The 26361-nt window shown below is 43.1% G+C and overlaps 1 protein-coding gene and 1 non-coding gene across 3 annotated transcripts; both read right to left on the reverse strand.

Moving 5' to 3' along the window:
• Positions 1-1866: 1866 nt before the first annotated feature.
• On the reverse strand, positions 1867-17313 carry Lactb (lactamase beta). Of its 2 annotated transcripts, none has more exons than XM_057768968.1 (6): positions 16929-17313; positions 16532-16598; positions 13857-14047; positions 13046-13397; positions 10138-10303; positions 1867-2636 (listed from the first exon to the last, which is right to left on the reverse strand). In XM_057768968.1, exons 1-6 carry the CDS (start codon positions 17274-17276, stop codon positions 2111-2113), a joined length of 1650 nt encoding a protein of 549 aa, XP_057624951.1. In that variant the 5' UTR covers positions 17277-17313; the 3' UTR covers positions 1867-2110. The 2 variants fall into 2 exon arrangements, 1 of the variants encoding a protein (XP_057624951.1); XR_009057041.1 differs by having other exon boundaries at positions 2498-2636; positions 10138-10299.
• A 5765-nt stretch (positions 17314-23078) lies between these two features.
• On the reverse strand, positions 23079-23181 carry LOC130874068 (U6 spliceosomal RNA). The gene has a single exon (XR_009057107.1). It is a non-coding gene; the product is annotated as a U6 spliceosomal RNA (small nuclear RNA).
• Between the last annotated feature and the right edge of the window lie 3180 nt (positions 23182-26361).

Here is a 26361-nt window from a genome sequence, read left to right on the forward strand (position 1 = left end):
AAGAACAAAAACAAGACAGGATTGTGTTTTTTTTTTTTTTTTTTTTTTTTTTTCTGAATAAGGATCAGTCTCTGGAGACAGAACCCTGTAAGGTATAAAGATTTATCAATACTGTTTCTGACTGCATTGGGTAAGAAAAGTGAGTGTGCTTGTGGAGGCCGGAAGTCAGTCCAATGTCCTTCCTCTATGTTCATTCTCCACCTCTGAGACAAGATCTCCTACTGAGCACAGTGCTTACACGATGCACCCATGAGCTTAGCAGGCCAGCAGTCTTCGGGGACCCTCAGCACAGGGTTCCACCTTTTACATGTCCGGAAGAAGTGGACATGTGTGAAAGAACTGCTGCCTACAATTCACACAACCCAGATACTGATTTACTGTTAGAAAAAAGTGAAGACATAGGCATAGGACTGAGAAACAGAAAAGTTCTCTCATAAAGTACATAAAAGCTAACTTCTTTCTTGTGTCTTCCTGTGTGCACTGGCACACAGGTAATCTTCAGCATGTTCCATCTGGGACTATTCCAACAAGATATCCCAAAGTCAACACTGTGGTAAGCTATCTGCGGAGCCTAACTTCAAAATGGCTCCTAATGATTCTCAGTATTCATCCCTGTGTTCGGTCCACTGTGGAGACCCAAAAATGTGAGCCTATTCCACCGTGTCTGGGAGTTTGAGCTTATTTTTGCTTGCTCAGGTGTGGTTACAAATGAGAGATTCTGGCCTAGGGCGTGGTTAAGTAGTATTCTGAGTGTTGAAGTAGATCTGCTCCACCTGGGCCAAAGGTCGGAGAACTCAGGTCTATTCCTCGTGTCGTGCTGACCAAGTCTGTTGTCCCCCTCCCCTTTTGGAGTGAAGTATATAATGATGAACAAGGTGAATTTAGTATTCACTGAATGTCCCTCCCAATGCTGCTCTGTGTTTCTGTCTCTTCTTTCTTTCACATCTCTATTCCTTTTGCCTAATAATTCTAATCCTCACGCCCCTACCCTGGAGCCTAGGAGTTTTGTCAAAGCTGGCTCCTACGACAGATGGGCGTCGACCTGTGATTCCTAGACCAACAGAGTTTGTCCCATGTGATGGTACAGGACTGTCTCTGCTGTACTGCCTGTTCCATGCCTTCCTTGCCATGATGGATGGCAACTCTGGAAATGAAAACCTTCATTTTCCGCTGTTGTTCTTGACAGGTGATTGGTCACAGCAGTGTAAGCTCACGGGTATGGTGGATTCTGGCTGGTTTGTAACGAACAACTGTTGTTGCTATGCTGTATTCCCCACTCACTCTCTCGCCCCTCTTCCTCTCTCCTTAACTTGCTCTTAAGCCCAACCGTGATATAAGTATCCAAGCAGCCCTATTGGGAGGCCCATGTGTGACAAACTGAGGCTTTTTGCCAAATCAGCCACAGGACTTACTGCAGGCCATCCTGGCAACTTTCCTCCAGTCCCATAGACACTTGGGACAACTACCATACCTTATCGGAAACCTCTTTTCAGGCTGCCCAGACCCACCCAACTGCATTACTTTTCAATTCCAGGGCCTTAGGAAGGGTGGGAGGACAAATGTTTCTTTTAACCTGCTATGCATATATTCATGAATATGTGTGTGTGTGTGTGTGTGTATATAATACATATGTATTTCTCATGAATGTGTTTTCACTGTTACATTAAAAGGTCTTCTGTTACATGAGACCTCTATTACACATTCAAACAGTATATACTTCAGCTAAGTGTAGTGGCTCATGCCTATAAGCCAGGGACTTGGGAGGTAAAGCAGAAAGATTCAAGTTCAAAACCAGTCAATACTACACGTCAAGACTTAAAGAAAGTAAAAATAAAAAACCTAAAAACTAAAAAGTACTGTCTTTTATCAGAATATTTTATTTCAAGATTTAACACCTTTTCTTCAAAAAGTAGAAACAACTGTTATTTCCCTGAGTGTAAAGAACTAGTTGTACAAGAAAAAGACAGTTACAAAATTAAGCAATTAGAGGAACATAATTCTCCACATTTAACTGTTCTCTATTACAAATGTATTCTTAAATTTTTGCGTATTTTGGAACATCAACATTTCAAAGAATGAAAGGCTCACTGTGGACCCCTGCCATTTAGGACTAGTCGGCTCTGTCTTTATCAAATTCCAAGGCAATCTTCAGAGCAGTGCTATTGAGGCCAACGGATTGCATGTTACATATGATAGAGACGATTATTCCTCGTGGGGGCACCTTGTTATTTAAGGCCTCTGGGTCCAGTTCTTCAGGAAGGACCAACAGGACACTACTGGCCCCCACTGCACCTCCAGTATGTGAGGCGTAGTGCCTCTGCTTCCGGCAGGAACCATACGTTTGCTTCTTTTCTACAACACCCCACGCCATTGCATATTTGCCCTCTTTATCCCAGGACATCTCTGTGTTAGGGACTGGGGTCCACATCATCACCATTGTTTCTGGCTTGAGATATCCAGGTAAGAGATTTTCATTTGAATTCTTAAACAGCCCGACTTGGTAACCATACAGCATTGCATTCCCAAACTTCAGAAGGTCACCCACTGTAGACAGAAATCCGCCACCAGCCCATTTATAGGAGTTATCCACGTAAGGTGTGTTGACAAGACGTTTCTTTTTATTGTAAACATAAAATCTAAGATAAAATAAGAATGGTCATTAAAATTTTAGTAGTCTATTATTATTGACTTTACGTAATAAATAGGAATATGTGCAAATGAGGCAGTTTGTACTTCAATATAGCAATTATACATACAACTAGAAACTAACCATACATTTTCAGTATGATTCAAATGACAATGATAACTGAGTAGTTCATGACTAAAGCATAGAAAAAAAATCTTCCTATTGTATGGTTTTCCCATACTGAGCATATCTAACTTTTAGTACTTACAATGTGCGCTGATTAATACCATGCATTACGTAATATTTATATTGGGTAGATACTCCTAGTCCTTGGGCTTAGTGTCGAATCATATGCCACAAATGAATTTTGTAACAAGAAGTATGTACATTAGGATGTTTAGAAATAAGGCTGATGTGCAAAAAGACTAGATTTCTAGGACAAAAATAGCATACCAATGCCATGTGTGATGATGTAACATGGTAATTCCTAGGGATTGTGGGAGAGGCTAGGTTCAGCAAAGTTCGGTTTGAATCCCAATTCTCACCTTTACTGCTATAATCACTTTAATTAATCAAATACTTATATAGTTATTACTATATGTCTGGTCATTTTCATAAGCATTAAGATAAAAAGTTATTTGTCCTAACAGACTCTTCAGAGGTGTTATTATAAATGCGTGCTTGGTTTGGGATTGACAGAGCTGGATTTAAAGCCAGGCATTCTGCCATGCTACACTGTCTCTCCACTCTAGAATCTTACTTTGCGATCTGGGGGTTACTACTCCTTCCATGCAGAGTCCAGATCATGTGTATGGAGTACATTGCATATTTCTCATGGGTGCTAAGGAATAAATGCTAGCTGTAGTTTACTTATGTATTTAACAACATTGAGGGAGCTCTTACAGCCAGGTATGTTCTGAGGCTGGGAAAGTGTTAAGGAAGACAAAGCGGATCTACTCTCTATGAGGAGACTCCAGAGGTCAAGGCAATGAAACCACAAGTAAAGAAAAGATGAAACTTCCCTCATGGAGAGCTTTTCATGATCCCTATGGTGCTGCTCTCAGGCTGAGTCTGCTAACCGCCTCCCTCCAGTGATCTGCTGGAAGGGCATCGCAGCTCCACTGGTCATAAGCAGTCATCAGCCTGAATCCTAGCATCAGAAACTCGAAAACGTCTTCCAGGCACCACCACTAGCTCCCTAACTCTTCAACATGGAACATCTCTGCCCTTCTTCTGTCCATCACTGCATCGCTGGCCCCCTCCTGTGCTCTCGGTCCTTGAATTCTTCCTGATTTCACCTGCTTTTTCTGCTCTAACTATGACATTGATTATTTCATCCACCCTGGCGATGGGCTCACCAGAACACTGTCTCAGTCATTATAACCACATCAAATACACTCATCTTGACAACCCTACTTTCCTTTCTCTACTGACCAAGTAAAGCAGAAATCCATAGAGCAAAGCTGAGTGCACCACTGTATACTCTGGCTACAGGACAATTCTCCTGCCATTGCCTCCTGAGTACTGGGGTCATAGGCATGCATGATCATGCCTAGCAACAGAAGATGTTACTATGTGGTTGTTGGGAGAGGTTGCTCACTCATTCCCAGCTGCCAGAAATAATCACATAGAACCTATATTATTTAAAACACTGATTGTCAATCACTTAAGTGTATTGCTAGCTAGCGCTTACATCTAGAATTAACCCATTTCCATTATTTTATATTTTACCATGAGGCTCGTGGCCTACCAGCAAGGTTCCAGCTGGCAGCTCGCATCTTTCCCCTCTGGTGGCTACATGGCGTCTCGTGACTCTGCCTTCTTTCTCCCAGCATTCAGTTTAGTTTTCCCTGCCCAGCTCTACTCTGCCCTATCACAGGCCAAGGCAGTTTCTTTATTCATTAACCAATAAAAACAACACATACACAGAAGGACTTCCCACACCATAAGGTCTTCCTGTGTCTAACACTAACTTCAGGAACCTTACTTGGCCAGTTTCTGCTGTGTCTTAGCCTTCTTTCCTCCCACTCCTATGTCAGCTTCTTCCTCAAAACCAATCATTCTCATGGTGCCAGCTCAGCAACTAAAATTAATCAATGCATCTAAAGGGAGTCACATAATTGGAAACCATTAAAAGGAAGTGTGTTTTCTCATTAAGGTATTTATCTCCTAAGAGAAAACTCTGAGCTTCTAAACCTGAATCACTAATATCCCATGCTAACAATTAGTTCTGTGTAACTTCCTTTTCACAGCAAAGCATTTGAAAACAGTTATGAAGGTTGGACATTAGGGACCCCCATCTGTGCTTCCTTCAAGTGCAAATTTCAGAGAGTTACAGTCTTTAATTTAGAAATCTAAACTTCATATAGGCAGATTCTAGACTTGAATCTCTCAATTCCTTTGGACAGAAAACAAATTAGCTTTTTGTGAGAATAATTTGGTTCAGTAGAATGGTAAATGGAACTATTTTAAATTCTTAGGGACTTTCTTCTTTTAAAATGGAACACACAGATTCTCAAAAGTTACTGGTAGTTGTAACTGAGTAATTGGAGTGAAGCCAGATGACAAACAGCCTCCACTTACTTGGAATTCTCCACATTTTGCAAAAGAGAAGCGTTATATAACTGCAAACTTAGAAATTCAAAATATTTTCATTTTTTAAACACTTCTGAATGTTTTCAAGGCACTTATGTATTACTTCTTTTTTTACTGGTATGAGAGGCTTAGAAACCAGCTAAATTTAAAAATGCGTATTATAAGCATCTGGGGGTGTAGCTCTGTGACAAAGCTCTTGCCTAGCATGGGCGAGGCCCTGGGTTCCATCCCCAGCACAGCAAAACACAGCATTGTGCAGCACGGAATGCAGCTCCAAACAGCAGCCTCACTTAACTCTTGGCCTTCACATTTCAAGTGATGCATCCTGCCTGGCACGGCCATCTTTGCTACGGTTGCACTGAGCTCTCACGGGGCGGCTTCAGCAGTCAGCAGCATGACTGAGGACAGAAAACTGAGATCAAGACCTACAAGACTTGCCAGACAATGGTGGCACATGCCTTTGATCCTAGCACTTGGGAAACAGAAGCAGGTGATCTCTGAGTTTGAGGCTAGCCTGGTCTATCAAGTGAGTTCTAGGACAAAAAAAGAAGAGGAGGAGGAGGAGGAAGAATTATAAGACTGCCCCTCTTGACAGCCCCTTCCCAAGCCAGAACCAGACAAGGAACCTCTGGCAGAACTGCTGGGGCATCCCCTGCTGTTAAGAAAGCCACAAAAGGGGTGATGTTAGCTCTGCACAAGGGGAGCAGCATGTGTACATGCCACATCCTGGGTCTCAGCCTGGGAAGATCTGACCTGGCTCTACCTTGCCTCTCTTCTGTCCCCTATCACTATATTTGAGTAATGAGGCGTCCTGAATCATGGTGAGACTACTAATAAAAACTCACGGAAAAATTGAAAAACAAGAGTAAACTCAAATCCTACACTGAAACCCAGCCTGCTAGTCTGTCAGCTAAAGGCATGAAGGAGCTTCAAACAAGAACAATGCTTAGTTCTAAAATACACCAGGAAACAAACAGAAGGTGAAGCCATACCTAGAATATCAAATATAACAGTCCCGAGGACTCCGTTGTTTGAGTCCATCAACTTAGGACACCAGAGGGTTCCCCTTTGTTTCATACGGTCTGCACACTACCGCCGAGCCTACCCACCCCCAAAACTAAAGATTTTTATTGAAAGTACTGCGCCAACAGAAAATACTAATGAGACCCAATAAAGCAGGAGATTGACTAAGGATTTCCACACCAAGAAACCAAGTTCCTTTTTTTTTCTTTTTTTGGACAGGGTTTTTCTGTAGCTTTGGCGCTTATCCTGGAAATAGCTCTTGTAGACAAGGCTGGCCTCGGACTCACGGGGATCTGCCTGCCTCTCCTTTCTGAGTGCTGGGATTAAAGACATGTGCCACCACCGCCTGGCTGTTCCTATTCTTTTTTAAAAAGAATATAGTTATTATGTAAACAGTGTTCTGCCTGCATGTCTGCCTGTGTGCCAGAAGAGGGCATTTTTTGCAAGTTACAAAAACAGCAAATAATAGCTGATGTCCACTCTGTACAATTACAAAGTCTCAGTTTCCAGATTAGAAACAGGCTTGGGCTAGGGAGGTGGCTCAGTAGGTAAGAGTGCATGATGTACAAGCGTAAGAACCTGAGTTAGAATCCACCCACACATGCCTGGAATTCCAGAGCTGGGGCCTGAGGCAGGTGGACAGGTCTAGACAAGGATCAGTAGGAGAACCTACCTCACGGGAGAGAGAGAGAGAGAGAGAGAGAGAGAGAGAGAGAGAGAGAGGATAGCTGACTCCCTGGCTTCTAAATACACATTCATGGGCTTACATACACAGACACGGGGGCCTGGGGAGTTAATTTTAAAAGCAAAGCTCAATTAGTGCACACAATGTCCTTCTCCCCCTCACATACAGACTTAGATACTTTTTCAAATATTAGATCACATTCACAATAAGCTCATATAAGTATGCTCTTGGTATCAGAGAGTCTTTCTTTAGCTTCCACCGACTTTTTTGGTTGCAGTAGAGTATGATGCTAGGACCTGCAGATAACACTCGGGCAATGTGATCCCAAACACGGACAGTCTCAAGCGCGCAAGAGCCACAGGGCTTTTTAAAAAAATTAAAATTCATTGCTTGCTGCTAACCTAATTTCTTCTGTGTCTTTTAGGCCACAAACTGATTTGCAATGCATATTTAATCCTTTAAGATAAGGTAGCAACTTAAAATGAAAACTGAGCCAAAACAATGTAAGATTAAATAAAACTAATGAGGAAATAGAAAAATAAAGTTTGAAAACTCCCAAAGTACCACCATTTTCTCTGTTTCTTTTGAAAGTGCCAATAAGGTCCTTTGAAGCATATTATTCAAAATATGCAAGGAAAGATTCACAGTTGAATTGTTCAGTGCACTACCCTTCTCTTACACCAAATAGTAATAAAATAGAAACCACAATTGGAAAACCCTTATTAGTTGCTGGCCTCAAAATTCTCTGCCAAAACCCCCTTTCCAAGTTTCTAGGGGAAAAAAAAATGGTTTTTGTTTTTTCAAGACAGGGTTTCTCTGTGCAATAACCTGGCTGTCCTGGAACTCCCTCTGTAGACCAGGCTGGCCTCAAACTCACAGAGATCTGCCTGCATCTGCTTCCCAAGTGCTGGGATTAAAGGCGTGCACCACTACCGCCCAGCTAGTTTCTAGCAAAAATTATGATTAAAAATTGTAGTTGGTTATACTTCACTAAATATCTTTCAATCTTTAAAAACTGAACCCATAGTAAGGAGAGCTTTTTTCATTCTAACCCAATTAACACACAAACATGAACATCTTAATGTTCACTATTAGCATACAGAATATCAACTATAAAACCCTGATTAAAAATATGCATTGGGCACACAGTATTACATGCTTCTGATCCCAGCTCTCAGAAGTTTGAAGTAGGGGGATTTTGAGTTTATGGCCAGTTTGGGCTAAATAAAGCTCTCTCAAATTTCCAAAAATAAAAAATATACACATATAGGAGACCAAAGAGAAGGTTCAGCAGTTAAAAGCACTGCACTTATTGCACTTGCAGAAGACATGTGATCAGGTACCAGCACCCAAACTAGGAGGCTCACAATTGCTTGAAACTCTAGCTTCATGGGATCTGATGGCCTCTTCTAGCCTCTATGAACACCTGCACACACATTTCACATAAATTCATGCAATCACACACACATACACATAACTAATAATCATATACATATACATACATATAAACACATATATGTACATACACACACATATGTATGCTGGGAGGTGGTGAACGCCTTTAATCCTAGCACTTGGGAGGCAGAGGAAGTTGGGTCTCTATGAGTTTAAGAGCAAGTTCCAAGACAGCCAAGGCTACACAGAGAAAATGTCTTGAAAAACAAACAAAAAATATATACAACATAATAACCATTTACCCATATAATGGCAATGACAGATTATGACTCATTGATCAAAGTTACCTACAAATGTATAGTAATATGAAAAAAACATAGCTAATAAGGGAGGAAAGTAGTTTTCTACTAATAGAATTCCAACAAACAAATACAGAAAGCAGAGAAGGGCTGGAGAGATGGCTCAGTGTTTAAGAGCACTGGCTGCTCTTCCAGAGGACCTGGGTTTAGTTCCCAGCACCCATTTGCATCTCACAACCCTAATTCCAGGGATTCAACGATGCCCTTTTCTGGAATCTTAGGTCAACTTCACACTCATACACATACACACACACACAATAAAATAAAATAAAATAAAATAAATGAATCTTTACAAAATAGAAGAGAAGCCTGGGCGGTGGTGGTGCACGCCTTTAATCCCAGCACTCGGGAGGCAGAGGTAGCAGATCTCTGTGAGTTTGAGGCCAGCCTGGTTTACAAGAGCCAGTTCCAGGACATCTAGGACTGTTACACAGAGAAACACTGTCTCGAGAAAAAAAGAAGGAGAAGGAAAAGAAGAAGAAGAAGGAGGAGGAGGAAGAGGAGGAGGAGGAGGAGGAGGAGGAGGAGGAGGAGGAGGAGGAGGAGGAGGAGGAAAAAAACCTGGTAACACTTTACTAAAGTCACTAAAACCCCATTACCAACAATGGGACAAGTTTACAGCATGCAACTGCAGAGACACAGGACAAGAAGAGAAATGTGGGATGCTGGATCAGTCCTTGGACCAGACACTATGTGCATATGTGAGCGCATGTCACAAAGGACTTTACTGGAACAATGGACAAAACTGTAATAAAGTCTGAAAATTTGGTTAAACCACTGCACAAATGTTGTCATTTTTAGAAGATGCACATTTAAGCATTTGTGAATAATGAATGCCATGTCTGCAGTTTGTTTCCAAATGGCCCAGGAAACACCAACATGCAATCAGATAATATAAATATGGCATAACTACAACATTTGGGGAATCTGGGTGATGGGTTTATGTGAATTTCTTATTCTATTGTTAACTTTTTCTAAGGATGAATTAGTTAAAATATATTTTAAGTAATGAAAAATCAGAGGTAAATTTAAAAATAAGAAAAGATGTTTAAAGACCAAATTGTTTTGGTACATGATAGGTAGAATTTTGACCCAATTACTCAGGTGCTTAGATCATGATTGTTTCTTTATTGTTTCGGTGCCCTCCTTCCTTTTGTGATAGTCTCGTTCTAGCTTGGCACTCACTCTGCAGCCTAGGTTGGTCTTGAACTCACAGCAATCCCTGTGCCTCATCCTCCTGGTGCTGGCATGCGACATCATGCTTAACTTACTAAGCATCTTGAGGTATCGCAAACATACTTATTTCCCTCATTTTACTCATAAAAAGCAGGCACGGAGAAAAGCTCCAAGCATGTGGCAAGCCGACGTTGGAATGGAAACAAGGACGATCAGGGTCTTAAATCGACAGCAGTGTGAAGATGCGACACAGCTGGACACGGCAGGTGGCAGTTTACCTCGCTCTGTTGTAAATCACCGGCTCGTTCTCTTCCTGTACAGTTGTCAACATGTCCAAGTCATGGAAAATTTTCTGCATGTAGTCCAAATATTTATATCCCGAAGCTCTTTCTACGATGGCTGCCAGCAGGGTATAGCCAAATGTTGAATACAAAAACTGACTACCTTGAGACATCATTGCATGGGGAGAAGGGAAGAAAAGGCTTGATTATTATTTAAACACATGTGAAATATGTTCCCACTGAAAACAGTCAGACTCATAAAGTTGTAATATTTTACATCAACATCTAAAGCTAGGTTGGGAATGATGTGCCAACACTGAGTTAACTTTGCAATGCCCATGCCTCATCAGGCCTGTTCCAGGACACAACAGCATAATGTTCAACGCAGGGGCTGGAAGGTGTATGAATCTGCTCTTTTATCTGAAAATCAATACACAATATCTATACACAAATATATCCCACCTAAAAAACAAAACAAAATCCTTCAAACTGGCAATCAAACAGAAAGGTGGAAGAAAAGCAAATTTGATTTTTCCATTAATTGTCTTTTTGGGGATGAATGGAAAGTGCTAGGATTGAACCCCATATACACGGCCAGCACAGTAAAAGCTAAAACCTGGCGTTCCTGGAGAGAAGAGCAATGACATGCACAGAGAGACCCATACACTCTCGGGCTTTCTTTTTACAGATAAAAGGCAGAAGAACTTTATTTCACGGTTTGGTATATTTAAAGGGCAGAGTGGAGTTGCGGGATCTCTGGGGGTGTCAGTCCTTAACTAGCGCTTTAGAGGTTATTAGGGCTTGGAGCTACTTCTCCAAAAAGTGTACCTAAAGGCGTCTTCCTTCTGGCTATCAGATTGCCCTGAAGTTTTGAATGCCAAGGGAAGGATAAACTGAGTCAGAGGTTGCCCTTGAATTTAGGTTTGTCCTTGCAAAAGCTTTGCAGGCCCTCTGCATAGCAACACAAACATCACTGTGCATGGTAGGCTGATGCTCAGGCACTGACTCTCCCTGCTAGCTTGTCCATGAGCAAATAAATGTTGTGTTCTCCTCAATACATCCCGCTGTTTAAAGTATAACTAGGCACATGTGTTAATTTGTGTGTTTGTTTGTTTAGATTGCCTGCCTCTGCCTCTTTAGTACTGGGATTAAGTGTGTGCACCATCATTGCCCAGCTATGAGTTAGTTTAATAAAATGTATGTAAACATAAAAACTTTGGGGCTGGAGAGATGGCTCAGAGGTTAAGAGCACTGAATGCTCTTCCTGAGGTCCTGAGTTCAATTCCCAGCAACCACATGGTGGTTCACAACCATCTGTAATGAGATCTAGTGCCCCCTTCTGGCAAGCAGGCATATATGCAGACAGAACACTATATACATAATAAAAATTAAAAATGTTTAAAAAAAACATAAAAACTTTGTTTTAAATATAGACTTAAATATATACCTATGGTTCATTTTTGGTTTGAATTTCTCAAGATTTTATGATCCATACTAAAAATAGGTAGAAACTTTATTTTTAAATACAAAATTCATAATTATATTTTCACTGGCTTTCTTAGTTATATAAAAATATTGATTCATAGTAAAATCTTTTATTTATATATTTTTAAAAATTATGTGCATGGGGGAATTGAGTGCCTATTGAGGGTAGCTGACCTCAGGCCTAAGGGGGCATGAGAGTCCCAGGACGGAGCTGGAGTTATGGGTGGCTCTGTGGGTGCTGGGAACTGAGCTCAGGTTCTCTGTGAGAGCAGTACAAGCTTGCTCTTGACCACTGAGCCATCTCTCCAGCCCATAAAATTACTTTCCAAATGAAAATAGCACATCAACTGATGGTAAATTTAAGAAAAAAAAGATGAAAAAGGTAAAATCAAGTATGGTACTACACACCTGTAATCTCAGCACCTGGGAGACTGAGGCAGGAGAACCACATTTGAGACCATGCTGAGCTACACAGTGAGTCACTGTCTCAAAGAAAAAGTTATTTTTATAGTTTAGCTTTTAGGGTAAATAAAGGTGAGTTGATGAACCCTAACTTCTTAAGGAACAAAAGTATAAAACAGGCTGCTGAACCCTTTACTTGCTAGCCATGTACAGGGGCAGCAGCAGCACCTTTGCCTCTCCACCCGCAGCCAGGTTTTGTTTGGTGAACTATCCTTCCAACCCTCACCACAGTTTCCATGACTATCTTGGTACTGGGCATCTTCTATGACTGGGCAGCCTTCCAATGACACTAAAGATAAACAGCAACCTTCCCGACTGTTAGGGAAGATGGCTCAGTTGGGGAAGAGCTTGTAAGACAAGCAGGAAAACCTCAGTTCAATCCCCAGAACCCACAGAAAAAAGTCATGATGCACTTGCAATTCTAGCTCTAGGGAGGCAGAGACAGGCTGGGGGTCTACCAGGCAGCCAAGACTGATTGGCGTGCTCCAGCCAATGAGACTCTGTCTCAAAAATAAGGTGGGGCTGGTAAGATGGCTGGACAGGTAAAGGGATCTGCTGCCAAGACTGATGCCCTGAGTTAATCCCTGGGACCCAGGTGGTTGAAGGAGAACGGATTACTGGCAGTTGTCCTCCAACCTCCACACAAGTCACAACAAACAAGCAAATAGTAAAAACAAAGCTGAAGGTGAACTCTTCCCCAGGAATGACATCCAAAGTTGTTCCCTGGCCTTTATAGGTGCATGCACCACACACACACACACACGCACGCATGCATGCACACACACACACGCGCGCGCACACACACACACACGCACGCGCGCGCACACACACAAACACACACACACACGCACGCACGCACACACACCCCTTACTGACAGTAGTCAGGATGGTGCCCTCTTGGGTTTTCTGAAGAAAGAACACTTCAACAACTCTGCTAGGAGAGGGAGTTAGCACTCACCAGGTTTAAAAAACAGAGGATCGTTTTTAAATAATCTTAGGGATTCAATTGAATTTTCAAATTTTTCTTTCAAATATAATTCGCCTTGTTCAAAATCATTCTTTTTCTTGCCGTGCTTTGAGTGCCGGCATCTGGCTTCGTTCTCCTGCTCGCCCTTTGCTTTAGGGGAATCGTTGTTCTCGTGATTTTTGCCTCCCTTTTCCTTTGGTTCTTTCTCTTGGTCAGATGGCATTAAGCCTTTTGTCATTTTCAAGGCTTTGTAAGCTTTCTCTTCTTTCACTTTTTTCATGTCCTTTTCATAATGACGAATTCCACTTAAATGGGAAATCAACAATCTTGTTGTGACAGAAACCTAAAAAAAAAATCATAAAAATTCAATTACAGTTGGGCACGGTGGTGCACACCTTTAATTCCAGCACTCGGGAGGCAGACGCTGGTGCATCTCTGTGAGTTCGAGGCCAGCCTGGTCTACAGAGTACATTCCAGGATAGCCATGGCTGTTACACAGAGAAATCCTGTCTTGTAAAATAAAAATTAAAAAATTCAATTATAGTGTTGACCTGCAAATCACAAGCCAGCAACTTAGGAATGGAAGACTAACAGTCTCCACTCAGAACTGCGGCTTAGACAATGCCATGTACAGACCTTTGCTCTAAATTACAGAAATGTAGTCAACAGATTATCATCTAGATTGAAAATGAAAGTCTATGAAACAAAAACAGAAACTAAAAATCTATTAGCTATTTAAACTATAATTCCAGTGTAAACCATGTGACATACCAGTGGGAGAAGGTACTGGGGGTGTCACTACCTTTTCACCCTCGTATTCTTTTTCTGGGAACTCAGGAACATAGTGTTGCACCGGGAGGTCCAGGTCCAGTTTTCCATCTTCCCAGAGTTTAGCCAGAGCCACCATGGTAAGGCTTTTGCTGATACTTGCGATTCTCATGACTGTTTCTGGTTTGCAGGGTACCCTGTTCTCCACATCTGCATAACCTAAACCTTTAAGGGAAATAAAGCGAAAAGTCTGACACTGAAATCATATCAATTAAAACACACTGTGTCTAGCTTTTCATGAGATATTTAAACTGTCGGACTCAGAGGAATGAGAGTCTTGCCAGTACTGACAATTGGAAGCCTAATGATTTAAGTTTAAAGCTGAACTGGAATTTTACCTGGCACCCAACAATTTCCCATTTGATATTTTCAGATATTATTAATTTTTCTTACCTTAACATTATGATGATTACACTTCTTTTCGTGTTTTTCAGACAGGGTCTTGTTACATAGCTCAGGTTAGCCTTGAACTCAAGATTCTCCTATCTCTATCTGGGATTACAGGTATTGTGATGGCTATTCTTGGTTGTCAACTAACTATATCTGGAATTAACTAAAATCCCCCAAATAGAGGGCACACTTGTTAAAGGTTTCTGCTTAATTTGAAATGGAAAGATCTACTTTCTAATTCAGAGCTTTGGGGCAGGAAGACACACCTTTAATCTGGATCTGATCTGAGCCAAGCCTTCTGTGGGAAGCCTGTATAAGGACATGGAAGAAGGAAGCTTTCTCCCTCTGCCTGCTAGCCTTCACTTTGCTAGCAAGTCCATTCCTTCACTGGCATTAGAGCCTACTTCTTTGGGATTCCAGCATATACTGAAGTCCAGCTGAGACATCCAGCCTCATGGACTGAACAACTGCTGGATTCTTGGGCTTTCCATTCATACCCAGTCATTGTTGGAGTAGATGAACCATAATCTGTAAGTCATTCTAATAAATACCATATATATATATATATATATATATATATATATATATATATACAGATATATATATATATATACACACATACATCCCTTTCTCTCTCCCCCCCCATATATATATTATCTAGATGAAAAAAATCTATGAAACAAAAGCAGAAACCAAAGAACTCTATTAAATATTTAAAGTATAATTCCAGTATAAACTGTGTAACATACCAGTGGGAAAACTATATATAATTTATGCCAGAGGACAACTTGTAAGTATTGGTTCTCTCCTTCTACCATATGGGCCCCTGAGATTGAACTCAGAGTGTCAAGTTTAGACTCTTTGGGTACCAAGCATGTACAAGATGCACAGATATACATGCAGGCAAAACACTCATACATATGAGATGTGTGCACACAGAGGAACTGGAGTTACAGACAGTTAAGTGCCCCATGTGGGAACCTAATCTGGATGCTCTGCAAGAACACTAAGTGTCTTTAACCACTGAGTTCTCTCTCTAGCCCTGCCCCTGTTACATTTTTTGAGTTAAGATCTTGCTGTATATACCCCAGGCTGGCCTCAAACTCAAGGTGATCTTCCTGCCTCAGCTCTTCATTGCTAGGATTATAGGCATGTGTTATCATACCTGTTTATTAACATTTTTTAAGCACAAGATAGTTTCACCAGTTGGTTATATTGATTAGAATACACATATACTCAGGGAAGCAGACTTTTTCAAAACCCCACTGCTGCCAGCAATGTCTTCTAAAACTACTGCTTTCCTTAAACGATGCCTGAAATACCATTCACTATAAACCAAGGTGATGAATTGGTGCAATTTGTCTGCAGCACTGAAGTTATATCATGAAACAGTGCTTTGATAAACATATCATAAAATGGATAGAAATGCCCCTCTCAAAGCTTCTAACTTTGGTGGGGGAGGAGTGAGGACCAGGATCTCCCTTGACTCAGGCTGGCCTGGAGCACACTATTGGACTGTGAACTTCTCCAGTTTCCTCCACCTGAGCAATGGGATCACAGGTCCGTATCACTTTATGTATGTGGTACAGGGGGTCATAATGAGAGCCTGCGCCCAATAGCAAGCACTCTACCAACTGAGCTACATCCCAAACCATGCCAAGGTTTTTTATTGGTAAAAAAAAAATCTAAACAAAATAGTTAACACTTCTGCCTAATAAAAATAATAATAGATTGTAACTCATTAAGGACAAGGGATATTGTGTGTCCCTAGTATTTAGTATAGTGCCTTTTAAAGAAACGAGGAATAAAAAAATTACCGAATTAAAGAATAAAATTATACGGAAGTTGACATTTTATTGACTCATTAGGACTATCTACAAGGGCTGTGTGTGATAGTGGATATTTAATGGATTGCTCTACATTACATTTTCAGATCAATAAATCCACTCTTAAGAGTAAACTGGGAGAAGAAACAAGTCGTTTTGAATACTTCCGTTTACTTGAGTCATATTTTAATTATTTACTTACTTTTGGATTTGAAGCCAGGCACATTAAGGTTACGCAAGCGATTTCCACTGAGCTACAAGCCTAGCCCAGTTAGTTACATTTCAAACTTTGCAGAGATGGATAAACGGCCTGGTTATTCTACTGATACATTGTCTCTACAATATGTGCCACTTTTTGCAGCTCCAACCAGTAAGATATCAGTATTTTATTTCACCAAGTGACAAAATGAGCCACTAAGTAATACTTGCTCACCTTCTGACCAGACTTCTTTTCCATCTACAGAAACTCCAACAACTATGCCGGGTGCGCCAACCTCATCCTAAGATAAAAGAAGAAAGATCTAGGTGGTTCAAAAGTATAAACTCTGTACACAGGGAGGCGCTCTCAGTCTGGGCCTCCTGACCCCGCCCACCAGACCCCGCCCACTCCTCGGCCCCGCCCACCGGAGGTAAAGATTCTGCTCAGTTTGCCGTGGCCCGCGATGGGTACTCAGGGCATTCTCTCCAAAGGGGAAGGGGCGGTCCCCTCCGCGGCCGGTGACCTCAGATGCGACTTGAGCAACCCCGAGAGCGTCAACCCGCGGCCCGGCGGTCGGGAAACGAGAAGTCTTTCTCGGAAGCCGCAGCCCTGGCGTCCGCTGGGCCCGCACCTTGATCCTATGCAGCAGATCGCGGCTGCTCTCGATGGCTCTGGAGAAGCCCTTGGCTGCGGGCGACGCAGGCGTGTGCGGGCTCCCGGGGCTCAGGGCCTGCTCGTGCGGCAGCTCGGTGCCCGCAGCCTCGGGGTCCGCGGGGGACTGAGTGGGACCGGCGCTCCGCAACCCCACCGCCAGCTTCGCCCCGAGCGCCAGCCCTAGCCCGAGCCCCAGACCCCCGGCCCAGCCAAGGCCCAGCACGGGCAGGCCGGGTCTCCCGTGCGCCCCGCGCCGTCCTCCGCTCCAGGCCGGGCCCGTGGCGGCCGCAGCCCGAGCTGTCACACTTGACAGGAGCCGGTACATGTCTCCTCTGTTGAGCCTCTGTTGAGCCAGCTGCTTCCCTGCTCGCACAGGCCCGGCCCGCGGCGGGCGGGACGAGGGGCGGGGCCTTACAGTCCCGCCCAGTTGAGTCCCTGAGTGTGAGCGAGCGACGAGCGCATCGAGCGTCTGATCCTGGCCTCCTTTCTGCCTTCTGGCTGCTTATCTTCACTGGTTCCTCCTCTCTCTCCTCCTCTCCCTTCTCCCGTCTCTTTCTTCTCCCGTCGTCTTTTCTTTCACGTCTTTGTTCCTTCTTTTCTCTCGTTCCTCCCTATTTCTTTCCTTCCCTTATTTCTTCCCTCCCCCTCTTCTTTTTTCTTGTCGTCTTTCGCTCTTGCTTCCTTCATTCCTCCCTATACCCTTTCTTTTCTTTATCGCCTCCACTTTAATTCTGTTTCTTTCCCTCTCTTCTTTCTTCCCACTTTAGTTTTCTCTCTCTGCCTCTAAGCTCTGTTTCTTTTTCCTTCTTTTCTCCTCCTCCCACTTTCTTCTTTCCTTGCTTCTTCTCTCCTCAAACATGTGACATCCTTAGCAAGTTTCCCGTCCAGTGTCCCCAGCAACACCCTCTTGCCGCCGCCTTATGCACACCTTAATAATACTAACTCCTGGGCATCACCGAGATGCCCAGTGGTTAAAACACTTGACACACAAACTTGAGAACTGGAATTCAAATCCCCAGAATCCAGGTAAAAATACCCAGTGGGCATGATGCCTACCTGGAATTGGCAAGGTCTAAGTTTAAGAAACCCAGCCTAAACCAATAAGTTAGATGAGCAATTAAAGATAATTCCCATCATAATCTGGGACTTTGACATGCTCCCACACAGTAATGCAAATTTGCATACACATGCATATACCACATGAAAATGGAAAAAAGTGTAATGGGTTTTCATCACTTTCTAAAGATATATTTACTTATTATGTATACAGTGTTCTGCCTGCATATATGCCTGCAGGCCAGAAGAGAATGCCAGATCTCTTTATAAATGGTTTGAGCCATCATGTGGCTGCTGGGAATTGAACTCAGGTCCTCTGGAAGAGCAGCCAGCACTCTTATCCTCTGAGCCATCTTTTCAGCCCTGTGTCTCTTCTAGGAGAATTTTGTGTCTTGACTTAACATCCTGCTCGGTGACAATCATGCTAGCAACCACACAGTGCTCATTCTGTACCACACACAACTTTGAGCACATGACCCGTCACCCCGTTATGCAGCATCACCACTCTGGAGGTTGGTTGTCTTGTCATTGCCATCAGACGCATGAGAACACCGGAGTAAAAGGAGATTTAAGGGATTTGCCCAAATCTACAGAGTGGGTAGGTGGTGGCCCAGAAATTTACATCCTCAGCCTTCTTCTTTTGTCAGAAAGTTTGAAATAGGCTTTTCTTAGCAGAAGCGTGGGCTTTGGGAAGCTGGGGGTGTATTGCTAAGACCCATGACTTCCCAGCGGTGCCAGTGGAGGCAGACGCAGCGAGTATAACATGGCCTGGGCCCACGGGGATGGAATGGCTGTCCTTCTATGCCCAGGCCTGTTCCCTGCAGTGTTTGCCAGCCTCTGGGGGTGCCTAAAGAGTAAAAGTCCTAATGCATGTCTCCATTGCATCTATGTAGCTAAAAACACTCCCCTTTCCCTCTCATGTGGGGTATAATTAAACAGTTCCACTCGTTATGTGCTAATAATTTGTCTTCTATTGCAAAACTGTATTTGAATTTGCAGCTAAGGATGTGCCTGGTGTGAAGGGTTCAGGCCCCTTCCTTCCCACCGTGCGCCTCCCACCTCTTGTCTGCAATTTTACCGCAGTTCTCTGAAAATAGAAGACAATGCCTGCAATCCTGAGCACAGCGTTGTCCTTCTTCCTGGAATGTTCATTTCCCCCCTCAATGTTGCTTTCTTCCAGATATCACACTGTATTGCAGCCCTCAGACCTGGGTTACAGTTTCTCTTAACTTTTTGGCTTTGACTTTGAGATCTATCTGCCAATGATTTGTGAGTTCCTTCCCAGCTGAGGCTTAGTTTCAGTGACTGGCACATGGTAAACTTCAACAATATTATGGAAAAGTCTGTGTGGGGGTTTTGGGGAATGACTTGGTACAGCTCGAAGACCTAAGTTTAATTCCTACCCCTCACCTTGGCTAGATAGCATGTGCTCCTGTGAGAAATGAGTTTTTGATTTGTTTGTCGAATGTAATCAGTCAAACAAGGACTCATTTCCTGAACCCTCCCTTCCGGCTTTGTATGGATTAGATGCAGTCCACACCTACACCAGGGATAAAAGACAGGAGCCATGTTGGCCTTGGTACGTGTGACTAGCCAGTTTGGGTTCAGGCATACACTTTTTACAAAGTGAATTGCCTAGCCGAGCTACTCTTTGCTTTGTTCATGTGTCTTTCTGTGACACTGAGATTATTAATTTTTAAAGATTTACTTATTGCGTGGATGAGTGGTTTCCCTGCATGTATTTCTCTTTGTCACCTGTGTGCAGTGCCTTCAAAGGCCAGACAAGGGTATCCCCTGGAACTAGAGCTGCAGACAATTGTGAGCCATCATGTGGGTAGTAGGACTTGAACCCTGGTACTATGGAGGAATAACTAGTGATCTTAGCTGCTGACTTATCTCTCTAGCCTCAACACCGGTGTTATATGCTCTGTTTCTCACAATTCTATTCCAGTGCTAGAAAGGTAAAGACAAGAGGATCCCTGGGACTCATTGGACCATCTGTTTTGGGTGAGCTGCTCTTGGCCAATGAGAGATGCTGTCTCAAAGGAGGTGGATGGTGTTCCTGAGGATGCTACGAGAGGTTGTCCTCCAGCCTCCCCATGTACATATGCATGCAAGCATGCATGTACACACACACACATTTATACACATGGATAAAGAAAACTATATGAATGAGTTCTAGAATGCACTTTTAAGGCCTGGGGTGTAGCTCAGATGGTAGTCTGCTGGCCTAGCATTTGTGAAGACACAGCTTGCTACCCAGCACCACAGAAACTGGTTGCTACCCAGCACCACAGAAACTGGGTGTGGTGGCACAAGTCTGCAGTGCTAGCACTTGGGAAGCGGAGGTGGCTAGATCAGAGAGGCTATTCAAGGCTATTCTTAGATATGTAGCGAATCTAAGGCTAGCCTGGAATACATGCGACCCTGTCCAAAAAAAAAATGTACTTTTTATAGAATTGCTGCTGAAGTTTAATTCTCCGAAGATTTTCATTTTCAGATCTTGACTTTTAACTTGAAAGAATCTTTTTATGGGTCTGGATAATGGAATTCAAGCCAGGAGAGGACTAGACCATTCTTACCTTTGGTGAGAAGACCTCGCTGTAAATAGAGTGCTACCATGCACTGGGTGACTTCTACTCATTACTGATTTAACAGCAGGCATCATCTCCTCTGTAAGTCAGAAAACCAAAGCCAGACATCAAATCGAAGAATCAGGATCCAGCCAGTCTGTTATGGTTTAAGTAAAATGCTGCAGGTTCCCCCGAGGGGTGCAATGGCAGAAACACTGCATGTCCCTGAGTGGCAGCAATGGGCAGCGGGCCAACGAGACCACAGCAGGCCATGCTGCAGGTCCCAAGTGGTGGCAGTGGGCAGCAGGTCCCAAGACCAGGCTGCAGGTCTCCGAAGTGGCAGCAGGCAGCGGGTCCCAAGAGCAGCCAATCCCAGGCAGGGACTGCGCAGTTCCTTGGAGTGGCTTCAGCGGGCCACAGAGTCCCAGGCAAGGAGCTGCGTGGTGGGTGAGAGACCTCCATGGGGCAGCCAGTCCCACAAGGAGAGAGAGAGAGAGAGAGAGAGAGAGAGAGACAGACAGACAGACAGACAGACAGACAGACAGATGGATGGGCACACCATGAGACCACACCATAGTTCTCCAAAGGCAGCTGGTTCTGAACAGGAAGTCACAGGATGGGTGAGAGACAGACTGACAAGCACACCATGCAGAGTGAGGTTGGATATTTATTTAGTGAGTTATGGGCAGGAAAGGGGAAACGGGGAGAAGAGGTGGACAGAGGAGGGAGTGGGCCTGGCTTGTCTCTTAAAGGGACAGAGCAGACCATTACACAGTGTCCTTGTCCAGCTCCTCTGAGAACCTGCCAAATTATGAAGCAAATGAGCCTATGTTGTGTGCTAAGATTTATGTTGGAGGGAGGGTGAAATGACACAGAGGATGGAGATCCTTGCACCCAAGCCTAAAAAATCTTGCAACCACAACCTGGACCTGTTGACATGGTCAAAGGAGAGAACTTACTCCTACAAATTGTCCTTTGACCTCTTCCTGCTTCAAGAACAGTTCTGAAAGTCATACAATCTGTGGGTTACTTGTGCACAAAGGTTCACTCGTTGACCAAACTCTAGGCAGGCTCCTCTCAGACTTCTGCTTTCCTGGGCCTCAGCCTTTGCCCTCAGACACTTGAACAAACACACATTTTCTCACAGTTCAAGGTTTAATTGCTGGAATGACCCTATTTTTCTTCAAAATACCTGGCTGAGAAAACTCAGTTTCCAAAAAGGGTCACTGTTTGTTCCAGCTACCACCCGAAGATAGAGTCCCTGTCCCCTGTTACCCAGTCTTGGTGGGGCGGGGGTAAGGAGAGAGTAGGAGTCTCACTTGATAAGGCATAAGTGCCAGTTAGCAAACTGGATGGAATTCATGTGGAGCAAAGACCTTTTGCTTCTAATGATTTTCCATGCTCCTGACTCAGCCCTCCCACTCTCTCTTCTCCCACCCCATCACCTTTGCCCACATCCTACGGAACTCAGCTCTTTCTCTGCCCTTGGCAGCCATAGAATACAGTCTCTCCTGGTGCCTTAACTGGTGTCCAGCTGTGTCTGCCTTTGTCACACACGTCAATCAAGTCAATCCGGTGGCCCTTGAGTTCCTTGTTTTCAAAGCAAAGGCTTCTTGTTTGCATTCATGTTGCAGTTCACAGAGCTGTACATTTAAGGTTTGCACAATTTTCCTGTCTGCATTTTCATCTTTAATGTAAAAGCTGATACCAGAAAATCCTGATGGAGGATAATTTCAAAGTTGAAAGCAGAAAAGGCTGAATACCCTGATGTGCAGTGGCAAACACAGAAACACACATAAGACTGGAAGCACAAAGGAATAGAAATTTGGTGCAATCAGAGGTGCTAATATTCCAGACTTTTCTTTTAAAAAGACTCTGTCCGTGGGCTGGGGAGATCAGTTGGTAGAGTTCTTGCCTAGTGTTCAGGGTTCCAGTCCAAGCCCTGTATAAACCAGGTGTGGTAGCACATGCCTCGAATTCCAGCACTTGGGAGGTGGAGGCTGGAGAAGCAGAAGGTCGCATTTTCTAGGCTTTCCACCTATGAAGTCATGGATCATATCCTTTTAAAGCGCCCTTTCTTTCATCCAGTGTAAGTATTCTGGAGTCAGTGCAGGCAGCACACGGGCTGCAGCTTACTCTTCCTTATCTTTATGTATTTCTGTTCATATACAAAAAGATAAAACTTGAAATTGTTCTAGATATTTTTTCCTATTCTGTTTTGGGGGTGTGACTGCTCCTTCACACAGGGGCCAAAGCTACATTCACATCAGTTCGTTTGAGGACCCAGTGCAGAATTCAAGCAAAGCCCCAACTTAGCATAGCCATTTCCAAACTTGAGGGAAAAGGAACAAAGATCCGCTGCAAATGAATGAGCTACGACACAATCAATGCTCTTTCCTAAATGTTTGCATTCTGCAACTGTAGTTACATTTACATGAATGTCCACTTTAGGACATTTTAGGTGTCTCTGTGTGTATGTTAAATATATCAGCACAATTGAAAAAATGGACTACTTCACAGATTCGAGTGTCACCCTTGCACAGGAGCCAAGCTAACCCTCTTTGCATTGTTCCAGTCTTAGTGTGCTGCCAAAGCGAGCACAGCTTGCTGCTTTTCAACAGGCAGTCGTACTGCAGGTACAGCTGTAACACAGTTCACGTATGCACTTACCAGCGGACTGGATTCTTCTGGTTTCAACCACTGCACACGAAACTGCTACATTTCTTGTCTAAATGTCTATAATTTCTCTTATAGCTGGAAGTGGAATTGCAGAGTTATTTCCTTGTATCTAGTTGTGCTCCAAAGGGCAGCATTTCTCCTGCCCACCAGCACTGTGTAACAGTTTCAATTCCTCCGTGTAGCTGCGGTCATTGGCCTTCTCTTGACAGCCACCCCAGGAGGTAGGAACTGGATTTCACTGAGGTTCTGCTTTGCACTTCCTCTGGGATCTGATGCTGTTATGCTATTTCTACATCTTTTCCTTAACTATGAGTGCTCTTTTTTTTTAAAAAAAAAATGAAGCCATACTTTATGTATAGCAATACAGTTTACACATTAAATAAAACTATATAGTAAAACAAAGGTTACTTTTTCTAAGTGGGTCAATGCAAAAATATATTCAGTGGTTACTCATATCTAATTCTTATTGTACTGATGGGCAATAGAATTATAAAAGAATGCATGGCGGTGGTGTATGCCTTTAATCCCAGCACATGGGAGGCAGAGGCAGGTGGAACTCTGAGTTCAAGACTAGCCTGGTCTACAGAGCATGTTTCAGGACAGTCAGGGTACACAGAGAAACACCCTGTCTCAAAAAAAAAGAAAGAAAAAAAGAAAGAAAGAAAGAAAGAAAAGAGAGAAGAGAAGAGAAGAGAAGAGAAGAGAAGAGAAGAGAAGAGAAGAGAAAAGAAAAGAAAAGAAAAGAAAAGAAAAGAAGAACCAGTGCTGGGCGGTGGTGGCACACGCCTTTAATCCCAGCACTTGGGAGGCAGAGGCAGGCGGATCTCTGTGAGTTCGAGGCCAGCCTGGTCTACAAGAGCTAGTTCCAGGACAGGCTCCAAAACCACAGAGAAACCCTGTCTCGAAAAACCAAAAAGAAGAAAAAAAAAAAAAAAAAAAAAAAGAAAAGAAGAACCATTATGGATTCAACTTTCTGGATATTGAAGTAGCACATACATCTTTTTTTGGAGTAATATCCACTAAAATCTTCTCTTATTTTGTTAAAAACTATTTTATCTTATGTGCATGTCTGTACCTAAGTGTATATAGGTGTATTCATGCAGTGCCATGGAAACCAGAAGGGGGCCTCAAATTCCCTAAAACTGGAATTACAGGTAATTGTGCTCTTCTTGATGTGGGAATGAAACTTGGATCCTTTGAAAAGAACAGCAAGTATTTTTTGTCACTGAGTCATCTCTCCAGCCCCCTTGGCTTTGTTTTGTTTTGTTTGTTTGTAGCTTTATTTGTTTGTCTGTTTGTTTATTGAGATAGGGTTATGTTATACAGCTCAGGCTGGCCTGGAATTTGCTAAGTACCCTGGTTTGTCCTCAAACTCCTGATCCTCTTGCCTTGGCATCACAAGTGCTGAGACTACAGGTGTGCACCATCACAGCTGGGTCCTCTGCCTATTTCTTTTATATTTTAAATATTTTTTTCTTTATTGAGACAGGGTTTCTATGTAGCTTTGGAGTCTGTCCTGGAACTCACTCTGTAGATCAGGTTGGCCTTAAACTCGCAGAGATCTGCCTGCCTCTGCCTCCCAAGTGCTGGGATTAAGGTGTGAGCTACCACTGACCACTTCTTTTATACTTTAAATATTAATTTTATTTTACCTCATATGTATGAGTACTTTATCTGTATGTATTTATGTGTATCATGTGTGTGCCTAATTAGAAGAAAGGGGGCCAGATTCTCTGGAACTAATTTTGGGATCTGATATCATTCTATTTACAGTTGAAGTCAATCTTTGTAAAAAAAACAAAACAAAACAAAAAAAAAAAAACAAAAAAAAAACAGTGAAGACTTCTTTTGAGCCTTGTATAATTTTATTAATGATTTAGTCCTCCTTCCTGGTTTTTCAACCCTGTCCCAAGCATTCAAAGCTGTTATACAGCATAGGGACAAGGTGTGACCATCAAATCTAAGCTGGCTTTGTAAGTCAGTATACTGACCTTCACCAAGAAGCTAGTTCTGGGAAATTTACATACCTCTATGCCCACCTCATTGTTCTATGACCTTACCTTCCTCCCTCTACCATGTTTTCCATTGTAACTGAGGACCAGCTTCTAATATTGCTATAACTAAATCTTTCCAGTCTTGTGGAATAAAGCTGTTCTGAATTGCCCATGAATTTAACATCTGCTTCACAAAAGGTGAATGCATGTCATATGAACCACTGCTTTCTCAAATTTCTTCAAGTCTAACATTTCTACAGGGTCCCAGTAAACTCCTGTATAACCTTGGGGGTGTATATCATCTAGTGGTCATTGTTGAATGGTAACTGAATAAATTAAGGTTGGGCCACTCCTCTTCAGCTTCATAATGCAATAGTAAGGTAGGTTCTGCTCTAAACTCCTCTGTCTCTGTGTAGTTTTCTTAGTTTCATTATTAGGTATTTCTAAGGCTTATATCTTCTCAGTCAATTTTTTATATTTGGCACAGATGTCAAACCACTTTTAAAGGATAACACATGAATTACCAAACCAATAGTGATTATAATGGACATTATGTCAATCCCAGCTAAGTCTATTATCCCTTCATTTAATTTTTCCATCATCAAGCCATCCATTGTGGAACCATACAGAGACCTAACTCCCTGCATCCTAATATTGTTCCTCGTTTTTAACATGGGTAAAAACTCTTTTTAAAAAACCAATTCTCCTTTTAAGAATTCCCAGTCATCTCACCAGCTCTGCTGATGATAACAGTGAAGTGTGAGACTGGATGTAACTGTGCTGCATGGCTGGACAGAGACTATGGGCAGTGCACGGCCTGGCGGGGAGTAGCTGCCACAGCTCACATGTGGCTGGGATCTGAGAGTGTGTGGCAGAGGCGGCAGCAGCGGAAGCAGTGTTGAGGCAGCCAACCTGGCATGGCAATGGCCTGCGGAAGGGGTCTAGGGGAAGCCTGCAACCTATGGGGAGAGGGAGCAAGCAGTCTGCAACTTAGACACATGGGGACATGCAGAAGAAGCCCATGTGGCAGGAAGCAAGGGCACAGAGCTGCCTGAAGGACAGAGCCAGCTGGGGTAGGTGGCTAATTCTGGCAGCATTTGGGGCCCAG

This window comes from Chionomys nivalis, chromosome 4 (genome assembly GCF_950005125.1).
Source record: "Chionomys nivalis chromosome 4, mChiNiv1.1, whole genome shotgun sequence".
NCBI classification, from domain to species: domain Eukaryota; kingdom Metazoa; phylum Chordata; class Mammalia; order Rodentia; family Cricetidae; genus Chionomys; species Chionomys nivalis.

Excerpts from the sequence above, each read along its gene's own strand:
- Lactb (XM_057768968.1), bottom strand. The coding sequence starts at position 17,276 with ATGTACCGGCTCCTGTCAAGTGTGACAGCTCGGGCTGCGGCCGCCACG. Across the intron at positions 13,398-13,856 it reads AAGAATACGAGGGTGAAAAG|GTTTCTGTCACAACAAGATT; the intron begins GTAGTGACACCC and ends TTTTTTTTTTAG. Across the intron at positions 2,637-10,137 it reads GTGATTTACAACAGAGCGAG|ATTTTATGTTTACAATAAAA; the intron begins GTAAACTGCCAC and ends ATTTTATCTTAG.